We start from the raw sequence: 25009 nt of genomic DNA, 5'->3' as shown, positions 1-25009 counted from the left end.
GCCAGACATGACTGAAGAGACTTACCACACACGCACTGCTTCATATACTAGTTAGGGTAATGCTTGCTGCTGTAATGTACAAACTCCAAATTTCAGTGGCTCTACACAGTAAAGGTTATTTTTTACTCAAATAATTATTCAGTGCAGTGTTTCTGATTGGTGGACAGCCTTCCATTAAATCACCCAGGAACTCCAACTACTTCTATTCTGTGGCTTCTCTATTCCCCAGGGCTTGGGTTCGTTTGCATCCAGAAAGCAAAACAGGGGAGGAAAAATGGAGAAGGCACACCTGCTTAATTGTCTTATCTCAAAAGGGACACGTATTTTACTGGAGAGAACTAGTCACATGACACCATCTACATCCAAGGAAGGCTGGAAAATGTAGTCCCTGGTTAATCAGCCAGTTTCCAGAAACAGGTCAATTTTTCAATAGACTGCTACATTTGGTCACCTTGGGGATGGGGTGAACAGTGAATGCACAATTGGTTCTCCTAGACTTGGAGGAATTCAGGGTGTGACTGTTGGAGAGTTAAGGCCCCAGATGGGGTGATCCAGCCTTTGTCTCTGGGGGTTGGGAGGCAAGGGTGGAGAGGTGGGGCTGACAGCTCTACATTCTCTTTAATTCTACTTTTTTCTTATTCATTTATCCTCCCATCATCTCTTCTCTGCCCATCTCCAAAATGGAAGACTCAATGCTGAAAAAATCAAGGGAAGATATCTTTTATTTTTGAAAGGGAACTTTTTAGAAAACCCGAAGTAGGCGAGGAGGGGGAAAGGCACCATCTGCTTAGGATGGCTTGTTTATTAAGTGCTATTTTATGTAAACATGGGGTTTCAAGTATACAGTTACATGTCTAAAACCTTTAATCAAGTTTATTATATTTTGGAAGTACTCAGGAGTCACTGAATTTATTATATTCTGCAGTTATCTGTAATCAGGAATTAGGGTGGATGATTTGGAGGTACTTGAAATTAGTACTGTAGGAAACAAACTTCTTCCTTTTTTGTTTGGGCCCTGGCTGTTTCTTTAAGCATCTACAACCTGGTTCAAATATTTATTACCCATCTGATTCTATTAAAGGGGAGTGAGGAGGTAGGAAAGAGAGAAGGAAAGAAGGCAGTGAGAATCAGGTATCAATAATTACTGCCTTGTTTTCCTCTCATTGCAGAGTTGGCTTCAGAGTATTTATTTTTGGAAGTAATACATGGTATCAAGCATCTAATATAAAATCAGGCCTGGGGTGACTTACCATTGAATCAAATCACTGTAAGTTGGCTACTCTGGGACTACAAAAATCATGAAGACTCGTAACTTAGTGCACCTTTGTCCAGGGTTGAGGAAAGGGGTGAGAGTGGGGCTGTTCATCATTTGCAGAAGCTTGAGTTCTACAAACCAAGGTAATAATGCAATTTTCATCACATGTTTTTGGACTCATAAATTTATTGCACTATCAGCTCTAGTATATATTATTCAGGACTTATTGAAATGTGGTTACATTTATTACAGCTAGTAGCAGCCTTCTCTATTTCCATAATATTTGGAGTTGTGTTTTTCAAACAGGTTAACACTCAGTAATGAATCTTTTAAAACTAAGTATTAAAAAAAACTAAAGATCATGGCATCCAGCCCCATTACTTCATGGCAAGTATAGGGGGAAAAGATGGACATAGTGACAGATTTCCTCTTTTTGGACTCTAAAATCACTGTGGATGGTGACTGCAGCCATGAAATCAGAAGATGATTGCTTCTTGGCAGGAAAGCTATGACAAACCTAGACAGTGTGTTGAAAAGTAAAGACATTAGTCTGCCGACCAAGATCCATATAGTCAAGGCTACGGTCTTCCCAGTGGTCATGTGTGGTTGTGAGAGCTGGACCGCAAAGAAGGCAGAGTGCCAAAGAATTCATGCCTTTGAACTGTGGTGCTGGAGAAGACTCCTGTCCCTTGGACAGCAAGATCAAACCAGTCAATCTTGAGGGAAATCAACTCTGGATACTCATTGGAAGGACTGATGCTGAAGCTCCAGTATTTTGGTCATCTGATGCGAACAGCTGACTCACTGGAAAAGTCCTTGAGGCTGGGAAAGATTGAGGGCAGAAGGAGAAAAGGGCATCAGAGGATGAGATGGCTAGATGGCATCACATGAATGGACATGAACTTGGGCAAACTTTGGGAGATGGTGAGAGACAGGGAGGCCTGGTGTGCTGCAGTCCATGGGGTTTCAAGGAGTCGGACCGGACTAGGTGACTGAACAACAAAGACTCTTGACCACTATTTTTGAAAAATGGAATACAATAGAACAGGTCAGAGGCCATCACAAATAGTGAGGGCAGGTGCTGTTTGTGAGATGTTGCTCATATTTGTGTATGTATCTATATGGGTCTTAACGTAAAATGTGTTGTCGGTTTTTTGTTTTTTTTTTTTTTCACTACAGGTTGGAAGGGTTTTTGGTTCTGGACAAGATGGAATAAGCCCACTGTAGTCTCTCTGCCAACAGTTACAACTAAATATTCTGGACAAAGTACAACTACCTGATAACTGTGCAAAGTAAACAAGCAAGCAAATTGGGGAGCTTGGAGAAGCTATCTGTATTGGGTGTCTCAAAATTTTTTTCCTTTTTTCTTTCACAGCTTTGACCAGAGAGTAGGCCCTCTGTAGGGGAGTTCACAGTAGCAGAGTCAGCAAAAACTTCAAGAGAAACCTACAAGAAAACAACTCTTGTTTCTTCTACTCTTCTCACAGCTTTACTTCTGACACCAGACGTGTGTGGGGTTTTTTTCCACACCAACCATTTCTCTTAACTGTCCAGACACCAACTGGGTGTCCTGCAGTTCGGTTCTGACACTAACTACCTGGAGTTAATGCAGACCTCAAAGATTCAGGGCTTATTCCCACAAGGTTGTCCGTTTCAGATGCCAGTCACACGTCTCAGGATACCATCTTTACTTCTGAATAACTAGCTACCAATCAGGGGTTCCCATAACCCACCTCTTCCTCAGGTTTGATAATTTGCTATATCAGAAATTCAAGAAAACAGAGCTCAAGGAAACACTTACTTACCTTTACTGGTTTATTATAAAGTAACAGCCAGATGAAGAGGCACATAAATGGAAGTCTGGAAAGAAGGGAGCTGAATGGAGCAATTTCTGTCCCTGTGAAGTTGGGGAGCACCACTCTACCAGCACATGGACGTGTTCAACTGGAATTTCTCTGATCCTCTTTGGTAAGGATTTTTTATGAAGGCTTTATCACATAGGCATAGTGAAAGTGAAAGTGAAGTCGCTCAGTAGTGCCTGGCTCTTTGCGACCCCATGGACTGCAGCCTACCAGGCTCCTCTGTCCATGGGATTTTCCAGGCAAGAATACTGGAGTCGGTTGCCATTTCCTTCTCCAGGGGATCTTCCCGACCAGGGCTCGAACCCAGGTCCCCCACATTGCAGGCAGACGCTTTAACCTCTGAGCCATCATAATTGATCATTAATTCAATCCCCAATCTTCCTCTCTTCCCCAGAGGATGGGTGGTGAGGCTGAAAGTTTCCAAGCTTCTAATCATGATATAACCTTTCTTGTGACCAGGCCCCCATCCTGAATCTATTCAGAAGCCCACCAAGAGTCACTTCATTAGAACAAAAGATGCTCTTACCACTCAGGAAATCCCAAGGGATTTAGGAGATCTGCATCAGAAACTAGGAGGTCAAGATCAAATGTCAGGAAAAAAGATAATCCTAACACCCCTTGTTGTTTTTGGGTTGCTAAGTCATGCCTGACTCATTGAGACCCAATGGACTATAGCCTTCCAGACTCCTCAGTCCTCTACTATCTCACAGAGTTAGCTCAAATTCACGTCCATTGAGTCAGTGATGCTATCCAATAACCATCTCATCCTCTGTCATCCCCTTCTCCTTTCGCCTTCAATCTTTCCCAGCATCAGGGTATTTTCCAACGAGTCAGCTCATCAGGTAGCCAAAGTATTGGAGATTCAGCTTCAGCATCAGTCCTTCCAATGAATATTCAGGGTTGATTCCCTTTAGGATTGACTGGTTTGATCTTCTTGCTGTCTAAGGGACTCCCAAGAGTCTTCTCCAGCAACACAGTTCGAAAGGATCAATTCTTTGGGTTCAGTCTTCTTTACGGTTCAACTTTCACATCCATAAACGACTAGTGGAAAAACCATAGCCTTGACTATACACACCCCTATCTCTCAAAAAATTAAATGACTTTAGGAGCTCTGTGGCAGGAACCGGAGGCAGAGACCAAATACTTATTTCTTTCACAAACCCTGTCTCTCTGACCAGACTTGGGAAAAGGGTCATTCCAAGTCAGAATTCTCATTAAAACTTCTCTCTCTCTCTCCTGGACCAGCCCCAAGGGTGGCCCTCAATTCTGGAGCAGTGGTGGCAGCAGTGTGGGCAGCTGACATTTACAGAGAAACACTGTCATTCTGGTTAACGGACTGGGAAATGAAGCCTTGGTGAGCCGAAGAGGACAGGGAGAGTCCCAGAGAGGGGCCAGCTAGAGAAGGGGGCTCCCCTAATTCTGTGTGTGAACTGGCACAACTTTTGCATCATCAGAAGAAATCCTAAACAGCCGAGCAAAGCGTCTGAAAAACTGAAATGACACTGGAACGACAGCCCACAGAAACAGAGACAGAACTTGCAGTTTGAACTTAACTGGATTGATTGCCTGCTAAAACAAAACAAAATCAACGTTTTCTAGAGCAGGGGTCAGCACACTGTTTCCATAAAGGGACAGATATTACATAGTTTAGGCTTTGTGAATCATACAGTCTATCACAACTACTCAACTCTGCTGTTGCTATGCCAAAGCAGCCATAGGTAATGTAAATAAACAGGCAGGGTTGTGTTCCAACAAAACTTTACTTATAAAAACAGGAGGATGGAACTCCCTTGTGGTCCAGTGATTAGGACTCTGCGTTTTTCACCAGGTTTAATCCCTGGTCTGAGAACTAAGATTTCAAAAGCCTCACAGTGCAGCCAAAAACAATAAAGAACAAAACAGGAAGAGAGCTGGATTTTTAATAAGACCCAGAGTCTCATTCAGTAGCTCAGCGGTAAAGAATCCGCCTGCAATGCAGGAGACGTGGGTTCAGTCTCTGGGTTGGGAAGATCCCCTGGAGAAGGAAATGGCAACTACTTCAGTATTCTTGCCTGGGAAATCCCATGGACAAAGAGTCTGGCGGGCAAGGAATTGAACACGACTTAGTGACTAATGACAATAACAGAGTCTCATACACGGTACTCAAAATGTCCAGGATACAATCCAAAATTGCTCGACATAAAAAAAAATTAAGAAATGAATTATGAAATGAAATGAATTATGAAATGATTGGGTTCATGAATTTGGGTTTTAGAACCCAAAACCACAATATCTGAAATTAATATTCACTGTATGGGTTTAATAGCAGAATGGAGGTGACGTAAGAGGAGTCAATGAACTTGAAGAAGAGAAACTATCCAGTCTGAAGAACAGAAAGGCGGAAAAAAAGATTAAAAGAGGGAGGCTGGCGTGCTGCGATTCATGGGGTCGCAAAGAGTCAGACACAATTGATCAACTGAACTGAACTGAACTGAATGAATAAGAGTATTAGGGACTGTGGGTCCAACATTCTTTAGAATCCCAGGGGATGAGTAAGAGATTGGTGCAGGAAAAAAAAAAAATTAAGATGTAGCTGAAAGATTCTCAATTTTGGTGAAAGATAAGATTACAGATTCTTGGGACTTCCTTGGAGGTCCAGTGGTTAAGACTCTGTGCTTCCACTACAGGGGGCACAGGTTCAATCCCTGATCAGGGAACTAAATGCTACATGGTGTGGCAAAAATTAGAAAAAATTAGAAATTAGTCACCTCATTAGAACTAAAAGATGTACAGATTCAAGAAATTCAGTGAATCCCAAACAGGATAAATGCCAACCAAACAAATAAACCCTCCAAAAACCAAAGAAACAAAATGACCCAGTCAGACACATAATTAAACCCAAAGGAAAGAAAAAATATCTTAAAAGCACTCTCAGAAACAAAACAATATGGTGGTTCCTCAGATAATTAAAAACAGAATTACTATATGATCTGTCAATTCTACTTCTGGGTATATACCCCAAATAATTGAAAGCAGGGTATCAAAGAGATATTTATATACTCATATTCATAGCAGAATATTCACAATAGCCACACACACAAAAAAGGAAGCCAACTGGTGATGAATGGAAAAACAAAATATATGCATGTAATGGACTACTCAGCCTTGAAAAGGGAAGTCTAACATATGCTCGGAGAAGGCAATGGCACCTCACTCCAGTACTCTTGCCTGGAAAATCCCATGGACGGAGGAGCCTGGTGGGCTGCAGTCCATGGGGTCACTAAGATTCGGACATGACTGAGCGACTTCACTTTCACTTTTCACTTCCATGCACTGGAGAAGGAAACGGCAACCCACTCCAGTGTTCTTGCCTGGAGAATCCCAGAGACGGGGGAGCCTGGTGGGCTGCCGTCTATGGGGTCACACAGAGTCGGACACGACTGAAGCAACTTAGTAGCAGCAGCAGCAGCAGCAACATATGCTACAACATGAATGAACCTTGAGGACCTTATGTTAAGTCAAATAAGCCAGTCACAAAGAGACAAGTACCATATGATTCTACTTATATGATGCACCTAAAGTGGTCAAATTCATAGAGACAGAAAGTAGAATGGTGGTTTCTAGGGGCTGGGCAGAGGGGGAAATATGGAGCTATTAATAAGTTTCAGGTCAAGATGAAAAGTGTTCTGGAGATGGATGGTGGTGATGATTGTACAACAGTGTGAATATACTTAACACTACAATACACACACATACATACACACACACCCCTGGAGAAGGAAATGGCAACCCACTCCAGTATTCTTGCCTGGGAAATCCCATGGACAGAGGAGCCTAGTGGGTTACAGTCCACGGGGTTGCAAAGAGTTAGACAGGACTTAGTGACTAAACAACACCACTACTATATATATATAGCCATGCGCGTGGTTTGTAGGATCTTAATTCCCTGAGCAGGGATTGAACCCAGGTCCTGGCAGTTTTAACTGCTAGACTGCCAGCTCATTTCCCAGAAACGATTAAGATGGCAAATTTTATAATATGTGTATGCACCTTTTACTACAATTAAAAAAAAAAAAACCAATCTGATAAAAAATTATTTAGATATAGAACAATGATTTCAACTGCTATGGATCTCTCATCAGAAACTGTAGAAGTGAGAAGACAGTGGGACATCATTAAAGTGCTGAAAGAAAATAACTATATCTAGAGAGAACAAATTCAGGAATGAAAGCAAAATAAAGTCAATTTTCAGATGAAGGAAAACTAAGAGGACTACACACTTCCTCTAAGAGAAGTGCTCAAGGGAGTTTTTCAGGCTGAAGGGAAGTAATAGCAGAGGGAAACTTGGAACAGAAGCAATCAAGGAAGAACATAAATGTAAATATCTCCTCTTAAGTTCTTTAAAATATGTGTAACTATTAAAAGCAAAAATTGTAACAGTGTCTGGTAAGGTTTTCAATGTATCCTGACATAATTTACATAACAACTCTAACATAAAAGGGGAAGAATATATGGTTGAGAGGCATCTACATTTTACTCGAAGTGATAAAATATTAACTGTAGGGAGTTAGTGTATTATAATCCTGAGAGCAATGTCTTAAAAAACAGAGATATAACCAAAAGTGAATAGACATATTACAGTGAAATACTAAAAAATATTCAAATAACCCAAAAGTGGCAGGAAAGGGGAGAGACAGAAACAAAAAACAAAGAGAACAAACAGAAAACAATAAAATGATAGATCTTAAAGCCAACCCCATCGATATCATTTGTAAATGGCCCAAATGCATCAAATCAAGAGACTGTCAGAGTACACTGGAGATCAAGGCCCAACTACATCCTGTCTTTAAGAATCCCACATTAAATACAGGTTAAAGGGATGGAGAAGGATGGAGACCAGTGGCTTGAAGAGAAGGTCTGGGTTCTCCTCTCTCGGACAGCTAGGTGGGGTAGGACAGGTGTGTTAGGGTCATTATAGAGACAGGCTTGGTATCCTCAGAGCAAGTAGCGGGGTCTCAGGGTCTGGCTTCCAGATTCCCCACCTCCAGCTATCAGTTCAAGAGGGGACTTTCACATTCATCACTCAGAAGCCACAGCTCACAGATCACCTGCTGAATCAAAATCAACATGGATTCTCCTTGCTTCTAAGAATTCTAATTCAGCCTTTGCCAAAATAAGGAGATGCTCTGATAGGCTCTAGCTGCAGCTATCCTGGCAAGCTGGCACAGGCTCAGAAGACTGTGGTCACTTACAACATGCTGGATGTTCTCTGATCCTGTGTGAATCTCACCTTTTTCATCGTGAGTCTAATAAATTGACTTCTTGGCGTCTGCAGCAGCTTTCAAATGGTCTCCAACCAGGAAGGGAGAACTGGAAGTCCTGAGGAGAGGTATGAAGGGCTCAGTTACTGGGCCTTAGGTTCTGACTCCAATCCTTGAAGCTTTACAAAGCAGTATCTGACGTGCAAAGTCCAATCCAAGACAAGCCAAACCCTTAACATGAGATTCACGCCTCTAGGAGCAACAAGGTAACTAGCTGAGGAATCTGTGCCACTCTCCTCCCCTCATGGATGAATAAAAACAGAAATAGGGCCTAGTTAAGTGGAACGGTAGAGGTTCTGATCGCAGAAAGAACAGATAAACTGCAGGTCAGAGAATGCCAAGATTCGAGTGAAAAGTTTTCACCAATTTCCTAACCATGATTAAACATATTTCAGAAAATGCTTAACTTTCTACATCAATGAAAAACAGAATTCTTGAATGAAGCCAAGTCTAGGTCAGTTATTTTCTCTACCAGCCTCAGGAACAATGAATGACCTCAGTCCAAATAATATCATATAGAAATACCGTCCACATTTTATGAAAAAAGTTAAATTCTAAGTCTGAGCATGAACAATCACTTGAGTTTCAGTCAGATCCATCCCCTATACCCATATGCTTATCAGAAAGTCTGGTCTCCATTTTCACAAGTTCTTATTGTAAATAATGCCATCTGTTCTTCCCTTCCTCCATAGTTTCGAATCCTGATTCTGAGCCAGGCATACAGTCTCCTGGAATAGACTAATCCCCCAACCTCAGGACTAAGTCCTAGCCTGTGAGTTGCAAGAGGAGATATTATGGAGTGGCCTTCAGGAACCTTATATAAAATACTGCTCACACATTTCCCTGCACTTTTTCTTGTCTCCTTTCTTTAATCCATCTTGTTGCTTGGAAAATGGATATAGTAGCTGGAGTGCTAGCTACCACCTTGGCCAAGAAGACCTGGAGGAGTCCAGGTTCCTAAAGACTTTGTGAAACAGACTCATCATACCAGCCCTGAGTTGCCTACTTTTGGACACTCGTGGTAGCGAGAAGTAAATCCCCATGCTGTGTGAACCCAGCTGTTGTTTTTGGTTTCTGTTATGTGTAGCTGAATTTGATCCTAATGTAGCTCCTAATGACTGAAACCAAGAAACACTCTCCAACGAATCCTAGGGAGATGTTCTTGGTGGAGAAATTACCATTCCAGTCCATTCTTTGTAGAAGAAAAATGCAGTCAGCTGTCTTTCTTAAGACATTTCACAGTAAGGTTACCAAGAGAAAAACTAACTACCACCACCAAAACCTCAAAAAAACCCAACCCAAACAAAATAACCCCAAACCAAAACCTAAGTGAAGGGCCAGGCTGTGGAAGGCCTGTCCTCTAGTTCTTGCTCTTGATGACCCCTCCTTGGCCTTGGCCTGGGTGGGTTTTCCTCTGTGAACAATGAGGGTGTTGAACTAGATGTCTCCAGGCTTTCATCTAGTGCTGAACTTCCCGTCCATTTTCTAACCTCCATTAGACTATATACTCCTTTTTGCATAAATGAAATAAACCTCAAGTGCTTTTCACAGTGCTTTGCACACGGCAAGGTGCCCTATACACATGAGCAATGAAGAATCACGAATCACGTGACTTGTTTGTGTCCACAGTATCTGCACAGAGGAGGTGCTCGCAAGTGTTTACCAACATCCTCTGAGGCTGCCTCCCGTCCTCCTGTCGATCCTGTGCCTGCCCTACAGAAAGCTCATCCCCCATGCTTACAGGCATTAGCACGAAGAGCCCGAGAAAAGGAGACTTTAGGTTCGGGGTTACGCAAATCCATGGCAGAAAAATCAGCAGTGGAGGAGGAAATACACTATTTATTTACAGTTCTTTCACTTTATCCACAATTTCCCATACAAACATAAAAACTAAAAAAATAAAACCACCACTTGGGAACACAAGTGTCTTTCTTTAATTAGTCCGGTCGAGGGAGGACCACAGCCCTCTCACTCTGTGAAGGAGGCTATTGAGGCACACGGACGGGGAGCAGGAGAGGGCTGGAAAGAATGCCTGAGAAACGGCTCCCGGTGAGAAATGTAAGATGCCGGCGCCGTGGGCGCCACTGGGAGACTCAGGGCCTCCCCGACAGGGGACAGCACCCGGCTTCCCCAGAGGGTGCCGGCTGCCTGCCGCCTCCCCCTCCACCTCTTCACTGCTGAACACCCGGCATCCAACACAGGTCAGCCGTCTGGTGAGCTGCGTGGGGTGTGATGGTGACAGTGGAGGGGACAACAAATGCCTCTCTCTGGGAAGAGCCCCAGGGCCCAGGAACACACAGGAAACCCCTCTCCCTTGGCACTGACAGTCAGTCACAGCTTATCTTGAATACCATGCTGCCTTGTAAAAAACGTGAAAACCAAAGCCCTCCCCCAATCCCAGGGGAAAGGCAGGGGGCCAGAAACCTGCAGAGGGGCTTCTGCCTCTGCAGCCCTGTCCCTGGGGGCAGGGGGAGCAGCTGCGGTGAAGGAAGGGGAGCTCTGACTGCTGAAGACGGGGAAGGAACAGGGCAAATGCGCCACGGGGGCCTGGGCCTGGGGGGCGTGAGGCGGGGAGGAAAAACTCGGAGACACTGATGCTCATCAGAGCAGCTCCAGCTGTCGGCTGTGCTCACTCTGGCCGACGCCCGTTCACTTCCCTCACAGGAGGCGCGCCTAGGAACCAACCTGGAGGCGCCACCTGCCTGGCAACTTCATCTGTGCTAGTGACCTAGATTGCTTTCACATGTTGATGCACGTTATAAATATAAAAATCATATCTGCTACAAAGAAGACATATTTATACATCTTTACCCATATACATAATAACACAATTTACACATAATAATATCTTGGAGTGGGTCATCACGGAAAAAGTTGGGGGGTTCGGAGAGGTGATAAGCCCCTTTTCCCTCCCCTGACCTGATCCTTCTCAAGGGATGCGTGTATACTTGGTCACTGGGGCCCTTCCCAGCTGGCTGTTTGACAGGGCTGGTCCAGACACATTTGGACATTCGGACGTGTAACTAAATGCTGATGGGTGTGTACACCTACATACACACACAGACGCAGGCACACGTACAGACATCTGTGTGAGAAAAGGAAAAATAAAATTCCTAGCCCTTGGGTGTAGGTCTCTCCCCAGAGTTATAAGCATCAGTGCCTCCTCTGACTGAGAATAAAGCTCCTAGGAAGTTGCCCCTCACTGGCTCAGACTTGGGCAGAAGGGGAAGGGCTAGGAGTTGGGGGTAGAGGGGAGGGGACAGGAGTCTTTTGAAAACATAAGGCATTTTTGACCTATGATCAAATCAAACTATGTCACAAAAAAAGCAACGGTGTCAGTTGGGGCTGGGAGGCAAGAGACAGCCAGTCCACGTAGGGCAATGTGAGTTGAGACCCTGAGCCTTCCCCTTCTTCCCTCCGGTTTCTCTTAAAGGGGCAGACAACCCTGTACCTCCTTTTCTGTCCTCTCCCAGAGCTGAGCCCATCCACGTTTCATGGAATACTGATAGCGGTCCAGGAGACCCGTCCAGAGACATGGAGTGGTGGACAGGCACGCCAGAAAGTTAAGACCTGGGCGGCGGATGTGAGCTTTTTACAGCAGGAGTGGTTCCTGGCCGGAGTCCACGGCTCGCACAGTGGCCACAGTGATCAGATTGCCATCAGAGATGGGGGGCGGTCTGGGTCCCCCTGGAGAGACAGCACCTATCGGCGGTAGTGATTGGGGGCGTCGGCGAACATGTACTTGAGTCTATAGGCCTCGGCGAGGAGCAGCCCAATCTCTTCGTTGCCCCAGTGTATCGTAGGTAGGTTTTGCAGCAGCATGAGGAGACCCTGGAATGCAAGAAAGGACTTTTATCATTTGATCACCTCGGGACTACTGACCAAGGGACCCGAAGGCCGTGGAATGGAGCCCCTCCTGGGTCACACATCCCCAGGGTCTGGCCTCCCTCCTCCCATGCGGCACACGGCCCTTGGCCCTAGTTCTCCTTCAGGAAGCCTTGAAAAGCCTCTGCTGAGTCTCTGATCCACTAACACCTGCCTCTTTAGAAATATTATAAATAGAGAATGACAACAATAAATAAGCATTTTTAAAGGAGAAAAATAATCACTCATCCAAATATACCTCTCTTAATTTCAAAGTATTCCTGTCTTTTTTTCACATGCACATTTCTTAAATAGCTATAATCATAATTATGATTTTACATGCTTTTTAATCATCCTTTTTTACTGTAATTTTTGTGTTTTTCTGCACAGCCTTCAAAAAATGATTATTCTCAATGTTAGTACTCCATCCTGTGGCTATACTCTAATTTACTAAAACAGTTCCCTTTTATTAGATACTTCATTTATTTCCTTTAAGGAAAAAAAAAAAAAAACCTTCATGGGGAAGACTGCTATGAACCTTTTTGCACTGGACAGTCTTTCTCCTAATCCCAATGTTTGCTTGTTAATCACTGTATTTATCCTCTGCTCTGTTCCCTAAAGACTGTCCTCAACCTACCTGTCCAGCTTATTTCCCACTACTCCCAAGGTCTGAGCCTCATCCAGCCGGGTCCACTTCAGCCACATTTACCTGTGCCTCCAGGGTTTAATTTAGGTTGTTCCTCTTGCTTGGAACACCTCCTCTTTTGCTCCTCTACCTATCTAAATCCTATTGAGTTTTCAAAGCCCAGCTCCCTCAATCAGCTCCACGGAGATGGCCTATTACAGAGGATATTAGAATAAAGAGTGAATGTGAAATCTTAGGTTATCTCTATAATTTAGTTACCCTTGCCTTTGCTGCCACTTTGTGTTCTTTCTCCAACTCTCTTTCTGAACTGGATCTTATTTTTCTGATTATAAAAGAAACAGTGGCAAGACAAAACCCAGAAAGAGACTGACAGATTTGATACAGTTTTGAAACCTCATTATATCAAGGCACAAAAACAAGGTTAAAATACAAGAAAACTGACTACAGGAAAATACTGATAACACTTTTAAAAGACAAAAGGTTAACATCTACAATAAAAAGGAAGTACCTACAAATCAGTAAGAAGAAAAGGAAAACCACTAAATGGAAAAAAAAAAAAAAAAGCGGGTGCAAACAGGTAATGTACAAGATGCCAGAGGCCCATCAACACGCTGTAACCCTGCCGCTGGCCGATGCGTGCCCGCTAGCAATGTCTCATAGTTCTTAGTGAAGAGGTCTTGCGTATCTTTTACAACATTTCTTCCTTTAGTAACAGAAGTTGAGCTGGGCACAGAGATACACGGGAACATCACTGCTGTGTATGGCCAGTATGATAAGTTCTGGCCAATCTGGGGGGGCAGTGTGACTCCTGGGTTCTGCCCTAAACTACTCCTCCCCTTCCTAGAAAATGGTGATGAATGGAGGAGTTTGAAGCAGTCATCTTAGACCCTAAGAATAAAGCTGTGTGTTGAAGACGGCAGAACAACGAGAGAGAAGAAATCTGAGTCCTTGCCACCCTGGGGCCACGTTAGCCCTGGACTCTTACACTCAGCCTCTTAATGGAAGAGAAGCAAACAACTACTTTGTTTTAAGCCACTGTTATTCTCTGGCCTTGGTTTCAGGAGACAAGTTTATATCATCTTAACAAACTCAGGCCACATCTGTCAAAAACCAGAGATGCAGGGACTTCCCTGGCAGCTCAGTGGTTAGACTCAGTGCTTACACTTCCAGGGCCTGGGTTCTAGCCCTGGTTGGGGAACTAAGATCCTGTAAGCTGCACAGTGTGGCCAAAAAAAAAACACAAAAAACCCCAACCAAACAATACCCCTCTCCCACAAAACAGAACAAAAAAACAAAGGGGAAAAAAGTACACATGGTCACTGATCCAACTTAACTTCTTAGTACTTCTTGGGAAACATTTGCACTCCTGCACAAGGGTCAGCACCGCACCATTGCTTCAAAAATGGGAAAAGGACATGAAGGAGGTGCCTGTCAATACCGGGAACTTAGAGAAAACGACTGTCCAACTTATGAAATACAACCAGCACCTATAAAAAGAAGCAGGACTACATGTGTCAAGGTAAAAAGATATCAAAGACGTTTTTAGGGGCGAAAACAAGCAAGTTACAGAAAAAGTTATGATCCCACTTAGGTAAAAGAGAAAACACAACTATATATTTGTATATGTATGTATGTATGTAAAATTTTTAAAAGGCTAGGTGGTGAAACTGTTAACACTGGTTACCTTTGAGGATTCGAGAACTTTTGCTTTCTCTCATAATATTTCTCCTCATTTTCAATTATTACAATAAAGTCTTTGTATACTACTTATGTTACAGAACGTTTTCCCCCTAGTAATACACATTTTCCTGGACATTTGTTTACTCTGTTGAAAGTAAGAGAGCACAAAATAAACCACCCTTAACTTCATAATCAAGAGGAAGCTACTTTTAAACATTTTGGCATATTTCCTTCCAGTCCTTTTTCTGTACATTTTTACATAGATGAAACATTTTCTCTAAATACTTTTGAATCTGTTTAGCACTTAATATAAGCATTTCCTCTAATATTAAAAACTCCTTTTAGACATTTTCAACGGTCAAAGAATTTTCTATGATGCAGAAGTATCCTAATTTACTCAGTATCTTCCTGTTTTGAGCATTTAATCATTTCTGGTTTTTCACTATAATGAAATTATAATGAACAGCCTTGTGCATAAAGCCGTATTTTAGATTATTTCCTTGGGCTAAATTCCTAGGAATAAAATTACTGTGTCAAAGGGCATGAACACTTTAAAGGTACCTAAGACTCATCCAGGAAAAAAATCTCCTGTCCCTGGATCTCTACCAGGGCTTAATACTCTCATTCAACAATCTTGGCTAATTGTAAACACTGTCCCTGGATTTCCAAACCCGAGAATCAAACTGAAAGCCACAAGTCAAGGGAATTCCCTGGCAATCCAGTGGTGAGGACTTTATGCTTTAGCTGTTGAGTGCACAGTTTGATCCCTGATCAGAGAACTGATCAGATAGAGCAAGCTGCACAGTGTGACCAAAAAAAAAAAGCAAAAAACAAAGATAAATCTGTAAAATGGAATACCCTGCACTCAAGTTATTAATGCTTTCACAGTTTTTATATGAGCATGTACTCATGTAATGTGTGAAAAATACAAAAATGGGAAAAATTATACACATCTATGCATTCTGACATTATGGAACATCTACTATATTTCATACCAATGATAAAAAGAGGTTACAGAAACAACATACTTCACAACATCATATAGAAAAACCTGAACAGGACTTCCCTGGTGGTGCAGTGGATGATGGGAATCCGCCTGCCAGTGCCGGGGACATGGGTTTGATCCCCGTTCCAGAAAGAGATTCCACATGCTGTGGAGCCAACTAAACCTGAACGCCGCAAGTACTGAAGGCTGCACGCTCTAGGACCCGAGAGCCACACGTGATGGGCCCTTGAGCTGCAACTGCTGAAGCCCTACGCCTAGAGCCTGTGCTCTGCAGCAAGAGAAGACACCACAATTAGAAGCCTACGCACAGCAACTAGAGAGATGCCCCCGCTCTCCACAACTAGAGCCGCGAGTGTGGCAACGAAGACCCAGCATAGCCAAAAATAAATAAATGAAATACAGTGGTGTGTACGTGTCAAATAAGTAAAAACCTTAAAAAAAAAAGAAAGGAAAATCCAAACAAACTTTATGGCCAACCCGATATACAGAATATTTCCATTAAGGGTTATGTACAGACAATATGTATTTATTCACATAAATGTGCATGGCAAAATGTCTGGAAGGAGATATATCACCTTTGTATGGTAAGATTTCAAGTACCTTCTTTTTTCTTATTGGTATTTTCTAATTTTTCTATAATGGTTTCTGTTAGTCACTCAGTCATGTCTGACTCTTTGCGACCCTGTGGATTCCACCTGGAGGACCCCACCAGGCTCCTTTGTCCATGGAATTCTCCAAACGAGAACAATGGAGTGGGTATCCATGCCCTTCTCCAGGAGATCTTCCTGACCCCAGGATCAAACCTGGGTCTCCTGCACTGCAGGCAGATTCTATAATGGTTACATACACTTGAAAAACTTATAAGCAAAAACAACCAACAGTTGATGTGTCTAGAAGAGAATATTTTTTTCTAGGAGAGAATCTACCTGTAATTTCCAGTTTTTCTAGTCTTGCTAGAAACCTTCCAGAAGTCCTGAAATAATTCTACCCTTGAACATGTCAGCTTCCTACTACCTCTCCCACCAACAGTTGAGGCTTAGGTGGGAGGAATCATTCTGCCACCTGGTGGCCGTACCCAGGAACTGCACCACCCACACACAGCGCTGTAAAAACGGGAGGCCTGTCCATGCATTGGCAAATCAGGGATAAAGAAGTAGAAACTGAATTATCACGGGTGGGAAAAGATGCTGTCAATTACAAATCAGGTACGTTAATCAAGGGGATAGAGAAGATACACTGGTGAGGTGGGGAACAACTGAATATGTGTTACAAAGCCAGTTCATGGGAGTACTAAGCATTAATACACAGTCAGGTGAAACACTGCAGGTGTGAGAAGACAGCTTATGGGGCAAGTAGCTGAGAGTGATTCCAAGTGAACGAGAAGAGGCAATGGCTCTCAGAGAAGACAAGCTCGAAATGGCTGGAAAATGTTGAGAATCCAGATTCCAAAGGAAGAAGAAGAGGAAGAATGAGTCACGTGTGAGGGGGTGGGGAAGACAACCATCAGACAAGGGGCCGAAGGAGAAGGGGTAGCAGGTCATAAGCAAAGTCCTTGGCAAGAAAACGTGCAGGGGAAACTCATTAGAGAATGTCCAACAGATGGAAGAACTGAAGAACAAGAGGGGGACCATCAGGGATAATCACCACTGTGGTGGTCATTACCATTTCCTGAGCACTTGCTACTCACCAAATGGGGGTCTTCACTTGTACTCTAGCACATTTAAGCCCCATATCAACTCTACGAGGCACATCTTCTTACGCCCACTTCACATACGGAAAAAAGTGAGGGTGAGGAGTTAAGAAACTTGCATAGGATCACAGAGTAGTGCTGGGCTAGGATTTGAACCTGGGATATGCAGATCAGGAAGCAATGGTTAGAACTGGACATGGAACAACAGACTGGTTCCAAATAGGAAAAGGAGTACGTCAAGGCTGTATATTGTCACCCTGCTTATTTAACTTCTATGCAGAGTACATCATGAGAAATGCTGGGCTGGAAGAAGCACAAGCTGGAATCAAGATTGCCAGGAGAAATATCAATAACCTCAGATATGCAGATGACACCACCCTTATGGCAGAAAGTGAAGAGGAACTAAAAAGCCTCTTGATGAAAGTGAAAGAGGAGAGTGAAAAAGTTGGCTTAAAGCTCAACATTCAGAAAACAAAGATCATGGCATCTGGTCCCATCACTTCATGGCAAACAGATGGGGAAACAGTGGAAACACTGTCAGACTTTATTTTTCTGGGCTCCAAAATCACTGCAGATGGTGACTGCAGCCATGAAATTAAAAGACGCTTACTCCCTGGAAGAAAAGTTATGACCAACCTAGATAGCATATTCAAAAGCAGAGACATTACTTTGCCAACAAAGGTCCGTCTAGTCAAGGCTATGGTTTTTCCAGTAGTCATGTATGGATGTGAGAGTTGGACTGTGAAGAAAGCTGAGTGCCGAAGAATTGATGCTTTTGAAGTGTGGTGTTGGAGAAGACTCTTGAGAGTCCCTTGGACTGCAAGGAGATCCAACCAGTCCATTTTAAAGGAGATCAGTCCTGGGTGTTCTTTGGAAGGAATGATGCTAAAGCTGAAACTCCAGTACTTTGGCCACCTCATGGGAAGAGTGGACTCATTGGAAGACTCTGATGCTGGGAGGGATTGGGGGCAGGAGGAGGAGGGGACGACAGAGGATGAGATGGCTGGATGGCATCACCGACTCGATGGACGTGAGTTTGAGTGAACTCCGGGAATTGGTGATGGACAGGGAGGCCTGGCGTGCTGCAATTCATGGGGTCGCAAAGAGTTGGACACAACTGAGCGACTGAACTGACCTGAAAAATACTTTCCTAGTCACATAAGTTTTCTGTGTGTGTGTGTGCACGTGCTTAGGGTTCTTTACTTCTCATTGTGAAAAATCACATCTGAGGAACTGAAACCCCAGAAGGTAACCATGACAAAAACATGTTAAGTGCTTTTTTTTTCCTTTTTCTAAAAATGGTGACTCAAAGGCAGACTTGTAGACTTGTAGCTCGTAAGGAGACAGAAGCAACATGCAGCCTCTGAAGGGAATTGTTATAATTACTGCCTAAAAAAGTAAAGTTATACAACTATTGTCAAGGACATAAGACAAAGCACTACTTTAAAACTAGGATGACTGAACAGTTGGGTGAAAAACAGCTGAAACAGGAAAGGGAAACGGACTTAAGAATAATCTGAATTGCGACAAGGATCCATCAGTCCTGGATGCGTCTGTTACCTGAGTATCTTGAATCACAGGGTTTCCTGTTTTACCTTCCACAATGCTTTTGCTGAAATCTCAAATCAGCATTCTTACAGAAGTAACAGTCATCATTTTGTTAGGATTCAAAATTTCATTCCAGAAGCCATCAGGATTGTGAATAAATGCCAGGCCTTTCATTTTACCATCATCAGGTTTCTCTACACACTGGACTCCCAGTTTTTCAAACATTTTACAAGCCCCGTGAACGTCAGGAATAGCAATTTCAATGTGACCAAATCCCTGAGGGCCTGAATCACCACTGTGGTAACTCTGGTCCCAGTGTCTTCAGCGCTCCAATTGTGTGTCAGTTCAAGGGCAGCTTTTCTGGAGATGGCCCATGATGCAGCTTTTATTTTTGGCCACACCATGTAGCATGTGGATCTTCCCCAACCAGGGATCAAACCCATGCCCCCAGCAGTGGAAGTGTGGAATCTTTACCACTGGACCACCAGGGAAGTCCTTTCCCTTATCTTCTGGGTGTCGTTTTTACCTTCCTAAGCCAAGAACAGTGAAAATTCCCTAGTGGGAAAACCTAATTCTGGGAGTAGTCTCATTCTAAGAATTCTAGCACAAAAATCCAATGACTTCTTATGATCCCTGCTGCTGCTGCTGCCAAGTCGCTTCAGTCATGTCCGACTCTGTGCGACCCCAGAGACTGCAGCCCACCAGGCTCCTCTGTCCTCGGGATTCTCCAGGAAGAACACTGGAGTGGGTTGCCATTTCCTTCTCCAATGCAGGAAAGTGGAAAGTGAAAGTGAAGTCGCTCAGTCGTGTCCGACTCTTAGCGACTCCATGGACTGCAGCCTACCAGGCTCCTCCGTCCATGGGATTCTCCAGGCAAGAGTACTGGAGTGGGGTGCCACTGCCTTCTCCATAGGATCCCTAATTCGCAGGAAATCCTCCCTGCTGGGATCTGGGTCGCAGCAGCAGCTGAGGGTGGCCTTGTCGGTGAGGCCGCCGGATGCGGGCTCTGGTTCTGCCGAGGCCGCACTGCTGTATGGAGGTCCAAAGGAATATTGCAGCCACCCACACTCATGCGGCTCCCTAAGTAAGTGTTCTGAAACAAATCCCTCTTGTTTTGAGTATCAGTGAAACAATTCCCTGGGTCTCAATAAAAACTTTCAAACACATGTTCTTGTTATGTAAACTTTTTCAGCGTCACATTTATTCATAGGTTTCCCGGCGTCAAAAGTACCTAGGACGTTCAGTACAGGACTCCCCCTAGAGGACGTTTAGTACAGGACTCCCCCTACAGGACGTTTAGTACAGGACCCGCTCTAGAGAAAGTCAAGTCCCGCTCCGATGTTTGCTTTGTTTCCATGTCGAGGAATTGCGTCCTTTCTCACACCTGCCTGCTCTGGGTGGAACATCTTGAGTTCCCAGGGTACTAAAATCTGGGCACTTTCTGGGGATGATTCAAACTGGCAATTTACTGGATTCTCTGAAAGTGGGGCCTGTGTTTGGGCAATGTTCCACAATCCCACCCTTGAGTTCCCACAGAAGTGGTGGGTGGATGCCATCTGGTTCAAGGGCTTTATTTACTCTTAGTTGGGGTATCCAGGCCTGGAACAGCCCACGGGCTTAGCACTATTTCATTTAACAACTCTGACCTGTCTCCTGCAAAAGTCACTTTCAGGGTGGGAATCTCTCCAAGGTTTTCTTCTATAAGATGAAAGCAAAGGATTGAGACCAGCTGCTCCTCTGGTTTAAGAGTCATCAGCAGGTCCCACCAACTCCTCTGCCAGTTCCCTTTTTATGTATTTAAAGGAACTCTGGTTATTAGTCTTGGAGCTCCCTGCATGGGGCTTCTGAAGATCACTTCTGAGCCATCTGAGGGCTTGTCAGCACCTGCCCTGACATCTCTGTGAGGTCCCGTGCTCTCCTGGACTCCCAGAGATGCTGCTTTTCCCAAAGGGGAATTTTTAGGTTACTCTCTGACTTGCATTAAATAATGTATCTAGGAAATCATTACCTCCATAATAACGGAGGAGGGGGAGGAGGATGTAAACAGCTCCAGTGGCCCACGAGGTCCCTGGCCAGGCCCTGAGGGAGCAGCAGGATGCACAGTCCATGCCCAGAGCCCAGCTGCTGGGTCTCCACCATTTGAGTCAACCCTGTACTTGACTCCCCCAGGTGACCTTGGCTTAGTCACTTCATCTCAGGTGTGACTAGGCACACACTGAAGTCATACTCACCATGACTCAGTTTCCCTATTTGTGAAATAGGGGTAGTTATTACAACTTTTCTTGTGGGATGGTTGCAATGAGCTAACACAGAGAAGCACTCAGAATAGTGCCTGCTACATTAAAAGTGCTGTGAAGTCTCTATTATTAGATTGAACCTTATTAAACCGCCAATACTTGACTGTGTGACCTATAGAAAATTTCATAAAATGCAACTGGACATTATCATCATTATTCTATTCAGCCAGCCCAGGCTGAGGGCCAGAATCGCTGAAGGCCCTTCTACCAGGAAAGGGCCTTGGCCCAGCTCTGCCGGAAGCCCCAGTTTCAAGCGGCCCACAGCCCAGAGGACTGGGCCATTCTGCCCCTATGGCCCCTGTGCACAGACACGCTTGAGGTTCCCTTGCTCAGAGGTCTCTGCAAGGAAGCCTCTTGGAGTGATCCTCCTGTGTCCGTTTTCAGTCCTCCACCCCAGGCAGCATGACCCCAGACTACTGCTCGGCCAGGGAGAAGCAGGTGTCCTTCCCTCTGGGGGCTCACCATGGCTGGGTAGGCCAGTGGCGCCCTTTGCCCCTGCACCCTCTGAACACCTCCTCTCCAGCCCCATTTGGTCATCCAGCTTGGTCTTACCCAGGAATAGCCTATCAGGGTTTACTCAGGTAAGTTAAAAGTCACTAAAAGACTTGGGTTCCTGAAGCTATCTTCATTTCACCACTTCCCAGACTCAGAGTACACTGCAGGAACTAATAATATTAGGATTAATAAGCTCACTGCTTTGAAGGCCACAGGCTAAGTATACCATTCTGACAGCTTCAAGTGCAGCAATTTGTATAATCCTCATTACCAGCTCTAGAAGGTAAGTACTCTCATCCCATTTTACAGGTAAGAAAACTTACAGGGCTAAGTTAGTCAGATGAAGGTTGCAGACCTAGAAAAATGGCAGAGCTAGGATTTGACCCCAGGCAGACGTCCCAGAGACTGTGGCTTAACCACTGGACTGTTCTGCGTAGTCCCCAACTTTAGAAAGGGGTGGGGGTCGCTGGTTCCCCTGATATATGCTCCACTGGCTCCCTTAACAGCTGGCTCCCCTTCCCTGCTCTTTAAGGGTGATAAATGCCTGGTCTGCTGAAACTGCCACAAACTCATTTATTTCTGCAGCCACTTCACCTGGTTCTTCTTTGGGCAGTGTGGGCCGTCTTTCTCTGCAGAGGTCACAGGCCCGTATCTCCCAACACCACACAATGTTCTCCTGCCCTTGCTGTGTCTCCTACGGGACGCCACTGGCCTACCCAAGCACAGCCAGGCGCCCTTCTTTCATTATTCATAGAATTGTAGATCTGTGGAGTTGCGGGGAACTCTGCAGATTATTGTTTAATCACCCACTCCGTTTTGTCTCAAGGAAAGAGGGGAGATTCCTCTACTGAGGAGGACCAGCTGAGGTGTTAATGAGTCAACGAAAAGTCCATTGTCATTCTGTGGGTTACTGCAGAAAGGCCTCAGATCCATCAGATAATCGAATGTGCTGCCCAACACAGGACATCTCCGTGTCTAACATAGTTTTAAAGTCGCAGACTATGGTCCTATACTGTCGATGTTGTGAATTGCTATGCACCATTCCAGGAGTCACCTCCACTCCCCCTGAGCTAATCTGGGAAGTGCTTCTATCGCATGTGACAAGGCCCTCTGAGCCTGGCTCATGATAAACCAAACTAGACTGCGGGCTCCCGATAGCTGCGGCACTTCAACCACAGTATCGAAACTGACAGCTCGCCCAGCGGGTGCCCAGCCCAGCCCCTGTTCATCCCTGGTGCCACACATGCTTCTAGCTGGCAGAAGGCTCAGTGCGTTGCCCGCTGCCCTGGCACCTACCCGCAGAGGCCCACTCCTCCCTTTCTCTCCCAAAGCCCTTCCTTGGGCAAGTCGGGTCCTGTCTTTCTACCTATTTGCGGGGCAAGTTTCTTGTGCTTTAACCACCTAACACCAATTACAGAGTGGGCCTGCCTGGGGGTCACATGGAGAGGCTGCTGTTCCTGAGAACGCCCACGTATTAGTTAGAACTTAGAAAAATACCCAACCTTCTCTGGCTTTCCCCCCCCTCGCATTTTTAAAAGGAATATATGCCCATTAAAACAAAAACACCCCCAAACCCCTCAGTTCAGCAATGTACAAAGCAGAAAAACAAAAGCCCACTGCTGCCACCCCGAGAGATTATGACTGTCAAGTGCCCCCTGGCCCTCCTCTCTGCAGACGGCAGAGCCCAGCAGCCTCTCCCCTCAGTCCCCACGCCCTGTCCCCCGCTCCTGGGCCCCCGCAGCAGCTGGCGGGCTTCCACCACCTCTTCGGTCTTCCTCGCATCCCTACCTCGGGCTCCAGGACACTACACTCCCACTGATCACCCCCTCTCTCTCCTTGCCCGACCACCTCTCCTCCTTGACCTCCCATGGTGGGCGGGGGGGGGGGGGCACCAGGGCTCAGGCCTGGCTCTCGTGTCTCCTCTGTTCACTCCCACCTCCTTTGGATTTCATTCAGGGACCCGGCTTCAAGGACCATCTAGCCAGAGGCTCCTAAACATACATGTCCAGTCCGGACTCCTGTCTCTTTCAAGCCCAGACTCACAGGATTTATCTCCCTACTCTATCTCTCCATTTGGATGTCTAACGGTGTTTAAAATTCATCATGCCCCCAAACGAACTCCTGATCTTCCTCCACAAACCGGTTCCTCCTATAGCCTTCTTGCAAACTGTGGAATCACCCTGACTCATCCCTTTTGGTAGACTCTATATCTGATTTCTCAGAAATTCCTGTTGGCTCTGCTTACAAGGTGCATCCAAGACCTGGCCACTTGTCACATCTCCACTCCCCCATCCAGGGCCAGGCCACCCTTGTGTAGCCTCCGGGGTGGGCCCCAGCATCCACTGGCCCCACCTCAAGTCCACACTAGTGGGGTCCCCTGAAACTGTAAGTCAGATGATGCCCCTCTTCTGCACAAGACCCTCTCCTGGATCCTCTTCCACTCGGAGTAAAAGCCAAAGTCCTGACTCTGGCTACAAGCTGCCATGACCTGAGTCTCCTGTGACTTCTCGGGCCTCTTTCTAACTCTTTCCTTGGGCCACTCTGCTCCAGGAACACTGACCACCGTCATGGTTCCACAGATAGCTCAGGCACACTGCAACCTTACTGCCTGTGCATGGCTGCTCCTGCTGCCTGGACGCTCTCCCCACGGATCCCCAGATGTCCACGTGGCTCCCTCACCTTCTCCCAGCCTTTGCTCATGTCACCTTCTCAGTGAGCCTATCCTGACTACTTTATTTGAAACTGCAACCTGTCCCTTCCCTACCACCTAGTAATCCTTTTATCCTTTAAAAAAAAAAAAAGTATCCACCTTAAAAAAAAAATTATCATCCTCTAATATTCTTTTTAATTTACACTGCTTTTGTTTACTATGTCTCTCCCCAACTAGAATGTAAGCTCTACAAGAACAGAGCTCTCTATTCTACTTTCTATATGTCTTACTCCCTCAGTGGCGCTGAGCCCACTGCAGGCATTCAATAAATGCTTGTCAGCGAATGACAGGAAGGCCTCTTAGACCTGCCCAGGTGCTCTGCAGCCCTTCCGGTGCTAAGACCCTTTCACACTGAAGAACTCTGGGCCCCCAGAGCTTCCTGCTACCTGGGAGGGGCACCCTCTTCTGAACATCCCCTCACCTTTGCTCTTCCCAGCCAGGTGCCTGCTGGGGCACCTTCTCCTTGCACAGCCCCATGAGTGGGATAATGCCCACTCTGATGCTCATCCCCAGCACAGGCTGAGCTCAGGCCTCTCACCTGAAAGTCCTCCTCATCCAGGATCTCTTTCCTCCACTTGATCAAGAAAGCTGCACACACGTAGAGATGAAAGTGGGAGAACCCTTCTGGTTCAGACTGGGAAGGGGGTAAAAAACCA

At 45.2% G+C, this 25009-nt stretch overlaps 1 protein-coding gene and 1 long non-coding RNA gene across 9 annotated transcripts in view; both read right to left on the bottom strand.

Annotated features, from left to right (window-relative positions):
* Positions 1–1423: 1423 nt before the first annotated feature.
* LOC147346713 (uncharacterized) lies at positions 1424–8480 on the bottom strand. The gene is made up of 2 exons (XR_015153151.1): positions 8387–8480; positions 1424–2077 (listed from the first exon to the last, which is right to left on the bottom strand). It is a non-coding gene; the product is annotated as an uncharacterized LOC147346713 (long non-coding RNA).
* A 1756-nt stretch (positions 8481–10236) lies between these two features.
* The window catches only part of TBC1D22B (TBC1 domain family member 22B), a 74041-nt gene continuing 59268 nt past the window's right edge, over positions 10237–25009 (bottom strand). For 5 of the 8 annotated variants that reach the window (XR_015153139.1, XM_086371487.1, XM_086371481.1 and 2 more), the window contains 2 exons: positions 24892–24987; positions 10237–12248 (listed from right to left, as the gene is read on the bottom strand). Coding sequence is in view for 7 of the 8 variants with exons in the window: in XM_086371487.1 (XP_086227613.1) it covers positions 12120–12248; positions 24892–24987 (225 nt within the window). In the remaining variant the exon portion in view is untranslated. The remainder of the gene's footprint in view (positions 12249–24891; positions 24988–25009) is intronic. The other 3 variants (XM_086371484.1, XM_086371482.1, XM_086371489.1) reach the window with 2 other exon arrangements.

This window comes from Bos grunniens, chromosome 23 (genome assembly GCF_055505025.1).
Source record: "Bos grunniens cultivar Pamir isolate PY7600 chromosome 23, Bosgru_T2T1.0, whole genome shotgun sequence".
Taxonomy (NCBI): Eukaryota; Metazoa; Chordata; class Mammalia; order Artiodactyla; family Bovidae; genus Bos; species Bos grunniens.
The sequence above is the reverse complement of the archived record's forward strand: the minus strand, read 5'-3'. Positions and strand labels throughout refer to the sequence as shown.